We start from the raw sequence: 14,709 nt of genomic DNA on the forward strand, positions 1-14,709 counted from the left end.
TCTGACCTGGGGAGTAAGGACTCCCCATCAGCTGCGGACACAGATTGAACACCCCCACCTCCAGGATAATAAGAGATACTCCCACACCTGGAGTGAAACAGCCCTCCCCATTTGAGGACAGGGTACTCTTCTCCCCGGGGACGCAGACTGGCCCCGCACTTAGCTACACACACTAGCTCACCTCCACCTGGAGACACAGAAAAGAACCCTTCCCTGGGGGAGAGAGGTGTCCTTTCTCCTGGGCACAGATTGATATACACCTCCGTGGGCCTGGGCTGGGCGCTGGGGTCCCCAGCTGGGGGCGTCCGAGAGCCACGGGGCCCGCCCCGCCCCTGCACGGCCCGGTGGCCCCGCCCTGCCTCGCGGGCCCCAACTCCCGGCCACTGCCCGCCGCCCGTTGGCCCTTCCGCCTCACTCAGCCGCGCCGAGGAGCGGGACGGGCACAGGCCATGGATCGGACAGCGGGCAAGGAGCTCGCCCTGGTAAGGGGACCAGGGGTCCCGGACCCCACATCCCTAGCGACCCTGAGGTCCTAAAACCCCAGGTCCCCGCCTTCCGGACCCTATCTCCCCGCAAATGGGACCCTTCCTACCGGCCCCGGAGTCCCAACCTTGGACCTCCCGGCCCCTGCTCCCAATGAAGTGGCTGATACCGCTTAAGGATGGGGGGCGTCTCTGAGCTCATCTACGGGAGGGGACAGAGACAGACTCCGTGAGCCTGGACCCTGGGACGTCCCCAAATGCCCTTCCATCCTCTCAGGACCAGGGCGGAGGTGCCCGCGGCGCCGAGGGGACTGCCCTAGCCCGGGACCCCGCCCCGAGTCTCGCTGAGTCTGGGAAGGGGGGCTAGTGCTAGAAGGACCGGCTTGAGTCCGTGCGGGAGAGGGGGGGCCGATGTCCCGGGGCCCGTCCCCCCGCGGCGCCCTGAGCCGGTCTCCGCGTCCAGGCGCCACTGCAAGACTGGGGCGAGGAGACCGAGGACGGAGCGGTGTACAGCGTCTCCCTGCGTCGGCAGCTCAGTCAGCGCTTGAGCCCCGGGGCAGGGCCCGGGGGCAGCCAGGTGAGGCCAGGGTTGGAGGGTGGAGCGGGGCGGGAGGCGACCAGGTGAAGGCGGGGCCTGGAGTGGAGGGGCCTGGAGGTAAAGAGGAGAGGGCAAAGCCGAGGGGCGGAGCTGAGGCCCGAGGGAAGGGCGGGGCTTACAAGCGCCCAGGTAAGGGTCGAAAAGCCCCTGGGGGCGGCCAGGTGAATGGGGGGTCGATGAATGAGGCTGCCCGCGGGCCGCCCGGTTCCGCAGCGGGACCTGGGGACTAAACTGGACGGCAGGGCCCAGGTCGGCCAGGTTTAGTGGGGCGGAGCTGGAGGGGAGGGGTGGTCTTTAGAAGCCGCCGGGTGAGAGCCGGCTGGGGTGGAGGGCTGGGAGCAACCTGGGACTGGGAGTGACTAGCGAAGCGCGGCTGGGGAGCTGGGAGCAGCCTGGGAGGGCCGAGTGAGCGAGGGCACGGGGCGGGGCCTGGGGGGACAACGGTGTCCAGGGCGGATTGCGAGGGTCATTCGGGTATGGAGCAGAATCTTGAATCCAGGAGGCGGGGTTCAGAGAAATGGGCAAGATCAGATGCAAGAGCGGTACTTAGCGATGGGCGTGATTGGAAAGGGGGTGCTCTGGGGGCCGCTCCGGGTGTCTCTTTGCCGCCCCCTTGCCCGGCAGGCCCCCAGCCCCGCTGCAGATGCCTTCCTCCATTACCGCACGAGCAAGGTGCGGGCGCTGAGGGCGGCGAGGCTGGAGCAGCTGGTGCGGGAATTGGTGTCTGGAGACCACGAGCAGGACCCGGGCTTTGTGCCTGCCTTCCTGGCCACCCACAGGGCCTTTGTGTCCACCGCCCGTGTGCTGGGCCTTCTCCTGCCACCACCACCACCGCCCCTGCCTCCAGGGTCAGTACCCACCGGAAATCTCCGTGTTCCCACCCCCAGACTCTCACCTGGGTGCTCGATCAGGCATTCCCTTCCCCTAAGCACCCCCCTAGCCTCCCTCTTCACCTGATGGGGGAGTTGCTTTTCCCAGGATAGAGATCAAGAAGACAGAGGGAGGAGGTCTGCGTGTCAACAAGAATTTAAGGTTGGTCTCCCATAGGTGAGGTTGGGGGTCCTAGAGGTCCAAGGTCACGTCTGAGGTGTAGGGGCTCCCAAGGTCCAGAGCTCCGGGCTGGTCTCTGAGCCCCCCGCCCCACTCTGGCCAGGGCTGTGGTGTCCGTGCTGGGCTCCTGGCTGCGGGATCACCCTCAGGATTTCCGGGATCCCCCTGCCCACTCGGACCTAGGCAGCGTCCGCACCTTTCTGGGCTGGGCGGCCCCAGCAGGGCCCGAGGCCCAGGAAGCAGAGAAGCTGCTGGGAGATTTCCTGGAGGCTGAGCGAAAGCAGGAAGAGGAGCAGCCTGAGGCATGGGCAGGTGAGGGGCAGGGGATCTGGAGCGGGCCTTTCCCTGCCTGATCTGTCCTCCAGGGGCCTTCTCCCCTCACACAGTGACAGAGCTTGGGCAAAGTTCTTAACCCCATCTGAGCCTTAGTTTCCCCACCTGTATAATGGGGGTATTGACCCTTTGTCTAACATATCAGCATTTGTCTTGCACTCCCCCCTACACCTCCATTCTAACTACAAAAATACTCTGCCATTGGGTCAGGATGCTCTGTTTCTAGCTACAACTCATTCCATTGCTACTTACCTCAGGAGCCACAGAGACCTGGGTTCAAATCCCAGTTCTGCCATTTGTGCTGACTGTGTGACCTTGGATAAGTCACTTCACTCTCTGAGCCTCTGTTTCCTTATCTGTGAATTGGGGGTGATAATAGTATTTCCCTCATGGACCTCTTTATTCATTCAACAAATAGTTAGCTATTGGCTCTTGGCATATAACTGGACAGGAGCTCCCAGTTCCCTAGGGAAGACGACAGTAAACCAGTAAATAAGTAAACAATGAGGGCTTGGCAAATAGTATTATTTTCATCATTGTTATCACTGATTCTTACTTATTCGAATCTACCACTTAAAGTGAAAAGACATAAGAACCCATACTGATATTTTCCTGTAAAGTATCAGCAAACTATCTGGTCCTTTATAGACTTTGCCAACCTCTGTTGCAGAGAGCTTTTGGGGAGAGGGAAAAATATGTACGTACTTCATTCAGGTCTCTGTTCAACTTATCCGTTTCTCTGATCTCCAAGCAAATAAATCCTCCCACTCTGCATCTTTGCCTGCCTTATTTTTCTGCATAGCACTCATTGGCCTTGTCCCTGACTCTGTCCCCAGGGACAAACCAAGATTTGTTGATTGAATAATTGCATCCTGCTTATAAGGTATCATCTTTCATCCATCTGTGTTTGACCTGATCCCGATCTCAAAAGCATCTAAATCCCTAATCCCCATCCTTTAATCCTCAGATTAAAGTGGCCACATTCCTCTCTGCTTTACAAAGCAGCAGCCACTTCTTTCTCCCTGGTGACAAAATCTCAGTTATTTATATATATTTTATCCCTCTGTCTTCCCCCTTGGTTTTTAACGTTCTTTCTTCCTCTGCCTGCAGGATTTCACCAGCTGATTCCAAGTCGCTAGAGCCACTCAGTCCAATGGGGTAGCTGCTAGCCGCATTATTGAAATTGAACTCAAAGTAAAAATTTCAGTTCCTTGGTCACACTAGCCACATTTCTAGTGCTCAGTAGCCACATTGGACAGCACGGGTAGAAAATATTTCCACCACTGCAGAAAATTCTGTCGAAAGTACCAGCCTAGGATATGAGTTCTTGAGGTCAGACGAGTACATGAACATTCACTGGACACCTACTGTGTGCCCTGCTCTGGAATATACTTTTATTTTAACATCTTTATTTTGGGATTACTTTTTACTATGAAAAATTGCAGACATACAGAAAAGTAGAGAGAATAGTATAAAGAATACTCAGACACCCATTGCTCATTTTCAACAATTATGAATTTGACACAAAAATTTTTTTTCAGGATGATTTGAAGACAAATCCCCAACTTACGTCACTTCACATGTAAATACTTTGCTACCCACCTTAATTAACAACTTTTTTTTTTAACATAACCTCGTGTGCACAATCATTTCCAAAAAATCAGCAATAATTACTTAATATCAAAAATTACCCAGTCCTGGAGTGCCTGGGTGGCTCAGTGAGTTAAGCGTCCAACTCTTGATTTTGGCTCAGGTCATGATCTCAGGGTCATGAGATCGAGCCCCGAGTCAGGCTCTGCACACTGGGTGTGGAGCCTACTTAAGATTCTCTCTCTCTCCCTCTCCCTCTGCCCCTCTCCACCCTGCTCTCTCTCAAAAAAACAAAAACAAAAACAAAAAAACCCAAAACCCAATCCAGATTCAAATCCCCCCATTGTCCCTAAATTGTCTTTTTTACAGTGGTTTCTTCGAAATCCAAACATCTATTCAAGGCACTTGGTCTTTCATTTCTTAGGTCTCTTTTATTCTATGACAGTCTCCCTTTGTCTTTTTTTTTTTTTTAAGATTTTATTTATTTATTTGAGACAGAGAGAATGAGATACAGAGAGCATGAGAGGGAAGAGGGTCAGAGGGAGAAGCAGACTCCCTGCCGAGCAGGGAGCCCGATGTGGGACTCGATCTAGGGACTCCAGGATCATGACCTGAGCCGAAGGCAGTCGCTCAACCAACTGAGCCACCCAGGCGCCCCTCTTTGTCTTTTGTTTAATGTCATTAAGGGGAAAAAAAAATGGATCATTTGTCCAGAGGAGTGTCTCACCTTCTCCGTTTACCTGTTTGCTGTCTCATGGTGACACGTTTCATGTTGGTGAACAACGCTCGTAATTTCCAAACAAAACAGAGCCCAGACTTTGGCAGTTCTTGCATTCCTGGAGCCAAACTAATGAGTGTTTATGAGCAAGATAGTTGGGTTCTAGGTGCAGATTATGGTAAACAGGTTTTCCAAGGACACAAGTGTCTTGGAGGGACGCTTGGAGGCTGAGCGAGGCACAAATTCACTGTGCAGGTCGGCCCCCTTGTGGCAGATTTCAACTTCAAAATGTCCCCTAGGGGGCGCCACCATAGAATCCCACTATGGAAAAATCATTCCTATTACTGAGTACTTTATAGCTGTCTAGTATGTATGATCTCTGATTTTTTAAAAAACCCAGATGAAGAAATCAAGGCACACAGTGGTTAAAGAGTTTGCTTTAGTTCACATAGCAAGCCCAGGGGACAAGTTTGGATTTGAACCTGGAACTGACAATAGCCTTCCCTTAACTACAAAGTTATACCACCTCTCACCACAGCAATAGGGCAGACAGAGCTTACTTTAATATAGGTTCAAAACCAAAAACACCTAATTTCTCCTCTAGCCTTTAAGCACCTGGCTTCAAATCCCTGCCCTGCCATTTCCTGAAGGTGTGACTTAGGGTAAACTGTTCCTGCCCCAGTTTCCCCATCCGTGGGAGGTGGATAATAGTACTTCCCTCACTGGGTTAGGGTGGATTATCACCTTAGGTGCTAAATGAACGTTACCATTGCTCTGACACCCTTAAAGATACCCGGGGAAGTTTCCGTTTTGCAGATAAGGAAAGTGAGACTCAGAGACACTAAGGAACCTGTCCAAGGTCACACAGCCAGTCCTGGATTCAAACTTGAGAGTTTTTAACCCCCCTCTAATACTCCCTCAGGACCTCCTGGAGCTACCCAGACCCCCCGCCCAGATTCCCCGGAAGGCTGTTCAGAAGAGGAGGGAGGACTGGTGCGTGAAGGCCCTGAGCTCCTAGACTTCGGTGTAGATGAAGTGGCCGAACAGCTGACGCTGCTGGACGCGGTGAGCACTGGGGCGGGACGCGGTTGTGGGGCAGATTCCGTTGAGCACCATCCTACCCACCTCCCCACCCTCCCCACCTCCCTCCACCCAGGAGCTCTTTTCGCGCGTGCGGCCCTGCGAGTGCCTGGGCTCCGTGTGGTCACAGCGGGACCGTCCGGGGGCCACAAGCGCTGCCCCCACGGTGCGCGCCACCGTGACCCAGTTCAACATGGTGATCGGTTGCGTGCTGGGCTCCGTGCTGGGAGAGCAGGGCCTGGCAGCCCCACAGAGGGCGCAGCGGCTGGAGAAGTGGATCCGCGTCGCCCAGGTGCGCCTCAGCAAGGAAGGAGACGTGGGGGCGGGGCATGGGGGTGGGGACGAGGCCTGGTGAGAGGCAGGGGACAGGAGGTGGAAGGCAGAAGACAAGGGTCTGGGAATGAGGGGAGGATTGGGGTTAGGAGGTGCCCCTAAGGGAAAGCCTAGGAGGGGCCCAGGGCTGGGGGCGAGGTGCTGAGGGACGCTGGGTGGGTCTAGGGATAAGAGGATGGGATGGGGGATGGGGGTAATGGGGAGGGTGGATTGGAGGAGGAACCAATGCCCAGAGAAGGTGGCGGTGGTCCCGAGAGAGACTGGGTGGGGGCGGGTCAAGAGCCTCAAGGCTGAAGAAGAGAAAGAAACGGGGGGGCCCAGGAGAGTGGGGGAGTGGTAAGGGAGGAGGGGAAGGGGGTAGATGGTTGATACCCAGGGTGAAACAGGGTCGGGGAGACGAGGTCTGGGTCCAGGAGGGATACTGTGGGCACGTCTAGGGCTCGAGTAGAAGTAAGGAGTGGGGACAAAGGAAGCCAGGGTGAGAGGTAGGGAACGGAGGGGCAGCTGGGGGAGGGGCTGGGGCTGCAGGTGGGGGAGGGTCCGGGTCCTGAGGGGCGAGACTGATTCCTGGGAGCTTGTCGGCCAGTCCTAGGGGTCTGACCTGGGGTCAGAAGTCTCGGATCAAAGGTGAATCATAGCTGGGGGTCAGGCGTGGGGTGTCACCAGCTTCCCTCCCCCTACCCCCCGCAGCGCTGCCGGGAACTGCGGAACTTTTCCTCGCTGCGGGCCATACTGTCTGCCCTACAGTCTAACCCCATATACAGGCTCAAGCGCAGCTGGGGTGCTGTCAGCAGGTGAGGTTGAGGGGGGGACTGGGAAGGGGGCTTGTCGCTGAGGCGGAAGTCCTCCCCAGCGCAGCTCTGACTTTCCCAGTCCCTGACACCAACCCCTGTCCTGACCCCCCAGGGAATGCTTATCCACTTTCAGAAAACTTTCGCAGATTTTCTCCGATGAGAACAACCACCTCAGTAGTAGAGAGATTCTTTCCCAGGTAAAGATGGGTGTGGACCCCGAGGATCCCAGGCCCAAAAAGGGAAAAAGGAGACGTGGGGCCGGGCACCGCTTGTCATTGTCAAAACATTCAGTGTCCTTTCACTCCACCTCAGTGATGACCTTCCCCTTGTTTGTGGGCAGCACCCCTTTTTACTGCCTCATCTTGCCCTCACGATAGCTCACACTCAGTGACTGCCTTATTTATTCATTCAACAAATACCAGAAGTTACATGGAAAAGGTCACTTGAGGCCAGAGGGCCAGAGTCACAGCAAAGAGTAAAGTGTAAAAAAAAAAAAAAAAAAAAAAGCACTAGGACTCGACTTTGATAAGCAAAACTGAAAATTGTCTGCCAACAAGTCGGACTTATTGTAGGCAAGACTGAGATTCTAATTGTAATTAGGTGCTGGTTCTTAGGGTGAATCTAGAATAGATGGAATGTGAAGCCTGTTCCTTCGGCCCAGAACGTTCCTTACATTGACCTTCTGCAGGTTTCACTCCGCTTGCCCCTTCATTGCCCTTACCTCTGCCTGCTACATGTGGAGCTTGGTTGTTGCTGTCTCTCTCTCGCTAATGTCGGCTCCAGGAGGCCAGGATTTTTGTCTCTTGCTCACTGCTGTCTCCCCAGCACTCAGAACAGTGCCTGGCCCAGAATAGCTGCTCAGTAAATATCTGCGAACGAATGAATGTCTCAAGTAAGGATAAGAGGTCAAGGAAGAGGGAGCTTTGAATTCAGCACCTACTGTGTGCCAGGAGACCCCACCATGAACCAGACGGACAGAGTTCCTGCCCAGGCGGGAAATCAGGCTGTAAATAGGGAAACACACCGTGCATTAACAACTGCCTAGCAATTATATAATTAAATACCAGACAGAGCGATGTTATGAAGACAAGGTGCAGGGCATTTCCAGGGGATGGATGACAGGCCTGTGCCTTGTTCAATATTCCTTGGGTTTGGCCTTTACAAGCCGCTGGTAGTTGCTGAAAGCAAAACAGGCAAATATGCTGGGTCTTGAGGCATCTTCCCTGAGGGAAGGGTCAGAGAGACTCCAGGACTGCTCACTTCTTCCCTCCCCACAGGAGGAGGCCACCGAGGGCTCCCAAGAGGAGGACACCCTCCCAGGAAGCCTGCCCCCAGTGAGTGAGGTGGTTTGGGATGGGGGCCAAGCAGGATCCTCACAGAATGGGGTGGTACGTGATGGGGTCAGTGACGGCTGAAAGTGACTGAAGTTCTGGGGACCACAGAAACTGCCCCCGGGCCTTGTCCCCTACCTTGGCACCTTTCTCACGGACCTGGTTATGCTGGACACAGCCCTGCCGGACATGCTGGAGGTCTGACCCCTGACCCTTGACTCCTGACCCCAGCACCACTTATCCTCAGCACAGTGGGCCTCCTGACATCCCACCCTTGACCCCTGCCCGCACTCCCTACCCCAGCCCCCTTAGGGCAGTGGGGCTCCTGACATCTAGCCCCTGACCTTGACCCTCAGTCCTTGATTCTGGAGGCTCCAGTTCAGACAGAGTTTGCCCCCAGGGGGATCTCATCAACTTTGAGAAGAGGAGGAAGGTGAGTGACACTGGGGTGGGCATGGGGGCTGGGGGTGGGACAGGGGCAGGTTCTGAGAGGCCGCCCCCTCAGGAGTGGGAGATCCTGGCCCACATCCAGCAACTGCAGAAGCGATGTCGGAGCTACTGCTTGAGCCCCCGTGCACCTGTCCTGGCTGCCCTGCGCACCCAGCGCCAGCTCAGCGAGGAGCAGAGGTGACCCCCCCTGCCCCCCCAAGGCCCGGCCCAGCCCCCACCCTGGCTGATTCCGGATGGCACACTGGACCCACTTACCCCATGTACATCTCCAACTCCTCAGACACCCTCCTGAGCCCTGACCCCCATCCTATGACCTTGCATTTTCTCCAGCGCAAGTGAGGGCCCCAGTTCACCTCTGACCTCAAATTCTGACCCCATCTGACTTTCTGACTTCAGTCTTTCATGTATGGCTGGCCATTCCACTCACCCGTCCCATCTGTTCTCTTCCCCCGGTCCTGACCCTATTTGTCCTATGACCCCATTTGTAACCCCAGTCTGAATCTCTGAGCCTAATCATTTTTCCCCAGTTCTGAATAACTGACTCCAACTAGATGTATATTTGACCATCCAACTCCACTGTCCCATTTGTTTCTTTTCATTCTGTTGAATCCTTTACCCTAATCATTGACCCCAATGATTACTTGACCTTGAACTCTATCTTTGACCAAATTTTACTCCTCAATCCCACTCTGCGAATCCCTGTGTGACCTGCCGACCAAGCCATCCCGTCTCATCCCTAATAAGACCCTGATGCCATAATAACCCCCCATTTGCTACCTTGACCCTGACATTTGGTGCCCACCTTCCGCTGCTCCCCACTCCATACCCGCAACGCAGCTCCCAACTGATCCTAGCTTTCATCTCATTCCTTGCCGCTTCCTGGCCCCAACCCACCCCAATGTGCACTTTGACTCCTCAGCTACCGAGTCTCCCGTGTCATTGAGCCACCTGCTGCTTCCTGTCCCAGCTCCCCACGCATCCGGCGGCGAATTAGCCTCACCAAGCGCCTCAGTGCGTGAGTCTTGGGGTGTGCCTGGGGAGTGATGTGGGCAGAGACGGGAGGCTGCTCCTGGGACTGGGTCTGGGCTCATCCTCATCCCTTGTCTCTGTCTTTAGAAAGCTGTCCCGAGAGAGGGGCTCATCCCCTGGTGGGAGTCCTGGGGATCCCTCCTCCCCCACCTCCAGGTGAGCATCCCAGTTAGTAAAAGGACTGGAGATGGCAGGGTCAGAGGTCAGGGCAGCCACTCGACCTCAGGCTCTGCATCTCCCCCAGTCTGTCCCCAGGGTCCCCCCCATCTAGTCCTAGAACCAGAGACCCTCCTCCTGGCAGTCCCCCGGCCTCTCCAGGGTCCCAGGGCCCCAGCACCAAGGTATTAGCCCTGCCTGGGTGCATGTGGGACTGTGGGCACCCAGGGCTGTGTGTGTGTGTGCGCATGTGTGCGTGTGTCCATGGGATTTCACAGCCAGGCATGTACATAAGAGACTGTACACATGATTGGCTGAGCACTCGGCGTATCTGTCCAGGAGACCATGTGCATCTCATGGCCCTATTTGAGGGACTGTCCCTCAGTCTGGCTTATGCACAGATCTGGATGAGTCAGCTCACCCACAGGGCACTCCAGGGTGTGATTATACTTTTGCAAGGATATGCATGTCCCCAGGAATTGGCATACCTAAAGGGGACACATGGGCATAAATATCCACAATACCCATGGGACCCTGAGTGGGACTGTTCACGGACTTGTGGGTGTACAACAGTTACAAGCGTATGTGTATACTCGCTGCTGTCTGTGCACACAGGATTTCTTGTGTGTAAACACAGCTTTGTGCTATGTTTACGGTCATGTGTAAATTTGTTTTCGTCACAGGGCACGAAGGTCTGTATGTGGTGGGATTGCATAGATGCGGGCTTGTGAGTGCACCCTAATTGCCTGTCCCCAAGCTCTGCTTTTGTAGGGGGACATGTAACTCTCCCACCACTCAGCCCCCCCACCCCCCCACACTGCCCACAGCTGCCCTTGAGCCCGGACCTGCCGGGCTCCCGGCCCTTGACTTTGCCCCTGAGCAGCTCTCACATCTCCTTACCGGGGCAGCAGGGATCGGAGGCTCGAGTCATCCGCGTCAGCATTGACAATGACCACGGGAACCTGTATCGGAGCATCTTGGTGAGGGGGGCGGAGCCAGGAACCTGCTGGGGCAGCCCTGCCCCTTGGGGCTTGGCGGTCACACCTCACCACCCACCTTCTTTTCCCAGCTCACTAGTCAGGACAAGGCCCCCAGCGTGGTGCAACGAGCCCTGGAAAAGCACAATGTGGCTCAGCCCTGGGCCCGGGACTACCAGCTCTTCCAAGTTCTTCCTGGGGACAGGGGTGAGCAGGGACTGCATGCAGGCTGGGCTGGGGGTTAGCTCGGAGGGCAGTAGACTGACTAGGGTCAAGGCTGGCCTAATGGGGCCAGGAGGTGGCTCTGACAGAGTAGGGGGAGGATGAAGCAGGGTGCAGGTAAGAGGCAGGAAAAATTTGTGCCTCGATTTTGCAGGGTCATGAGGTTGCCCTGGCTGTGTGAGTGAAAGGGGCAATAAAGGTGTCTTCTTAGGATTTATGGGGAAATGAAATTGTCCAGGGTCAAATGGGAGAGGGAGGAAAGGAGGTTGTCTTGGCTTAAATTTGTAGGATCATGAGGTCATTCAGGCTCAGCCTGGTGGGGTAGGAGTCTAAAGGGGGTCTGGGCTTGAATCTGTGAGGAGATGAGCTTGCCCTGGCTCAGCATGGGGACTCCGAAGTTATCTGCACTTGTCATGGGAGAGGGCCACATGGTATTGAAATTCAGGGTAGGGGAGCACGATGTCATTCAATACAGACACAGGTAGGAGGTCACCCCGTTCTCAAGAAGGAGAGGCAAGAGGGTGACATGAGGTTGGTGGGACATGAGGAAGGAATATAGGAGGCTGTTTGGCTTCAGCTGTCGAGAGTGAGGGCCACAGATTGTATAGGCTGGACGTAGGAAGTCAGAAGTTGTCCAGGTTCGTGGTGGGAGCAGCATGAATTTGGCTCGGAATTAGCTGGGGGAAGGGTGGGCGAGCAGGAAGTCATTTGGGATGGGTGACCTGAGTTTGTCCCACCTTGCAGTGCGGGTTGTCTAGACTCCAGAGGGAAATAGCAGGAGGTTGCCCAGGTGCAAGGTGGGAGGGACATGAGGTTGTGCAGGCTTTGAGTGGGAAGTTGTCAGCGTTCCCAGTGAGAGGAGAATAAGGTTGGCTTAGTGCTGGCTGAAGGGACCCAAGGTTCTGCAGAACAGACAGGTGAATGGCAAAAGGTTACCTAGGTCTTTTGTGGGGAAAGTATGAGGTTGTGCAGGCCTTTGACCATCATGTCCGCCCTGGCCAGAGCTCCTGATTCCTGACAACGCCAATGTCTTCTACGCAATGAGTCCAGCCATCCCTGGAGACTTTGTGCTGCGGCGGAAGGAGAGGGCCCGGCTCACAACCACAGTCTCCTCAACCTGAGGGGGCCCCCTTCTCCCTCTGGGTCACAAGCCCCAGGGCAGCTTGAGGCCTAGCTTCTGTCACCATGGAAGTAGGGAGAGGGTTCCTCTCCCAGAGAGGTCCCATTCTCCAGTAAAGCCCACTGTACTCTGTACCCCATGACCCCCCACCTCCAACTTTAGCCCATTGGACACCATCTCTCTGACCCTCTTGGCACCAGATCCTTATTCCAGAGCCATCAGCCCACGGGCAGCCGGGTAAAGAGCTTCATCCCGTAAACATAGAAGGCTGGTAGGGTGTGTGTGTGGGGGGGGGGGCAGGCCCTTCCCCAGAGAAATCTTGTAACTGGTGGAAACACATCAGAACTGACAGAAGTGGATGAAAATAGTGACCGAAGTTATGAAACAGGTCTGTCTTGTCTGTTCTGAGCCTGGGCCTTATATTCTCTATCTTGATAGAAATTAAAAACCAAAACCAAAAACTGAAAAAAATCTAAGAGTCTTGTGAAAGGGTTCAGGTGAGACACGACCAGATGCGGAGGGTCGGGGGACTATCCGCATTTGGGGGGCGTTATGCTTCTTTTCTGCCATGTATATGGGAGAGTGAAGAAATGAAAATCCATTGGGATCAGAGATAAATACCATCACCCATAAGTCAACAGGGTGTGAAGATGAAAGGAGAGGGGGGCACGGTCTCCCTATACTGGGGTAGGGAGAGGAAACAGAGAAGGCAGAGACAAAGGGAGCCATAGGGCCACCTAGGACCCAGTCATAACCAGCAACAACCACAATCAACAATAATGTGTTCACTGAGGAACTTCTACTCTGTGCCGAACATCAACTAGCAGCTTTATAGCTCACTGTTTTGGGCGCCTGGGTGGCTCAGTTGGTTAAGCGACTGCCTTCGGCTCAGGTCATGATCCTGGAGTCCCAGGATCGAGTCCCGCATTGGGCTCCCTGCTCGGTGGGGAGTCTGCTTCTCCCTCTGACCCTCCCCCCTCTCCTGCTCTCTCTCTCTCATTCTCTCTCTCAAATAAATAAATAAAATCTTAAAAAAAAAAGCTCACTATTTTTTAAATTTTTAAAAATTATTTAAAAGATTTTTATCTGTTTATTTGAGAGAGAGAGCACAAGCGGGAGGGAGAGGGAGAAACAGACTCCCCACTGAGCAGGGAGCCTGTCGCGGGACTCGTTCCCAGGACTCTGGGATCATGACCCAAGCCAAAGTCAGCTTAACTGACTAAGCCATGCAGGTGCCCCTTTATATCTTTATATCTCACTGTTGATCAGGGGTCTTTGTGCTTCAGGTGTTCAAAAACCCAGTCCTGGGGCGCCCGGGTGGCTCAGTCGTTAAGCGTCTGCCTTTGAATCAGGCCACGATCCCAGGGTCCTGGGATCGAGCCCCATATCGGGCTCCCTGCTTAGCAGGAAGCCTGCTTCTCCCTCTCCCACTCCCCCTGCTGTGTTCCCTCTCGTTGTCGCTCTCTCTTTGTTAAATAAATAAAATCTTAAAAAAAAAAAAAAAGGAAACAAATGGCTCTTGTAAATGAAAAGTTCAGGGGGCCCAGCTTCTATCACAGTTGGATCCAGGGATTCAAAAGATGTCACCAGGATTATGTTGCGGTCTCTGGGCTCTGCTTTGCCCTGAGAATGAGACTGTGTCCACCCCCCACCCTACACCTTGCCAAATCCAATCACCCTCTGTGGCAACAGAACAACCCCTGATTTTCAGCTGGCCACCCAAAATAGAAAACATTTCCAGTCTCCCTTGCAGCAAAATGTGGCCATGTGACTAAGTCTTGGCCAATGGGATGTGGGCAAATTCTTTTCCCCCAGGAACTTGGGGTAAAGCCCCAGGATGGAGGCTCATTGGATCCATTGGGGTCACATGCCCACCCTGAGCCAATCACGGTACTCCAGGAAATGGAGTGTTCTGACTGGCTAGTCGAGGGAGGGCAGGCGCCAAAGCGCCCCGGGCAGGTGTACCCCTGTGGGGGTGTTTACCCTAGTTTGAGAAGCTCAGCCCAAGTGAATAGCTTTCACCGTGTGTACTATAATTACTTTACAGATTAAAAGAGCTGCCCGGGCGCTTGGGTGGCTCAGTTGGTTAAGCGACTGCCTTCGGCTCGGGCCGTGATCCTGGAGTCCCGGGATCGAGTCCCGCATCGGGCTCCTTGCTCGGCGGGGAGTCTGCTTCTCCCATTGACCCTCCCCCCTCTCGTGCTCTTTCTCTCTCAAATAAATAAGTAAAATCTTAAAAAAAAATAAAAGAGCTGCCCATTCCTCGTAAAATAAAATCCCAACAGTAAAAATATCCCAAGAGTAAAACTTTTCCAAAGAAATCACAAATCTCAACCTCCAGAATGTATGTTATTTTACCAATACAGGATCATATGGTACATACTGTCTGGCCACACTGCCTACCACCGTGCAAACACTCAACCGCCAGTCACTCTTATGATTATTT

The 14,709-nt window shown here is 54.4% G+C and overlaps 1 protein-coding gene across 9 annotated transcripts; it reads left to right on the plus strand.

Annotated features, from left to right (window-relative positions):
• The first annotated feature begins 202 nt into the window (after positions 1-202).
• Positions 203-13,289, plus strand: RGL3 (ral guanine nucleotide dissociation stimulator like 3). Of its 9 annotated transcripts, none has more exons than XM_064570534.1 (19): positions 206-482; positions 946-1,059; positions 1,705-1,928; positions 2,059-2,112; positions 2,234-2,442; positions 5,694-5,836; positions 6,087-6,143; positions 6,875-6,978; positions 7,091-7,175; positions 8,256-8,312; positions 8,421-8,507; positions 8,710-8,742; positions 8,815-8,936; positions 9,679-9,774; positions 9,876-9,944; positions 10,033-10,129; positions 10,772-10,924; positions 11,014-11,128; positions 12,146-13,289. In XM_064570534.1, the coding sequence occupies exons 1-19, from the start codon at positions 450-452 to the stop codon at positions 12,262-12,264; spliced, it is 1,971 nt and encodes a 656-aa protein (XP_064426604.1). In that variant the 5' UTR covers positions 206-449; the 3' UTR covers positions 12,265-13,289. The 9 variants fall into 9 exon arrangements, with proteins under 9 accessions (XP_064426618.1, XP_064426626.1, XP_064426608.1 ...); XM_045863873.3 differs by having other exon boundaries at positions 211-482; positions 5,928-6,143; XM_064570538.1 differs by lacking the exon at positions 10,772-10,924 and having other exon boundaries at positions 205-482; positions 5,928-6,143; positions 9,679-9,770.
• The last annotated feature ends 1,420 nt before the right edge of the window (positions 13,290-14,709 follow it).

The sequence above is a fragment of the Mirounga angustirostris genome, unplaced genomic scaffold (genome assembly GCF_029215605.1).
Source record: "Mirounga angustirostris isolate CCGP_5_RB_7025 unplaced genomic scaffold, mMirAng1.0.hap1 SCAF_1, whole genome shotgun sequence".
NCBI classification, from domain to species: domain Eukaryota; kingdom Metazoa; phylum Chordata; class Mammalia; order Carnivora; family Phocidae; genus Mirounga; species Mirounga angustirostris.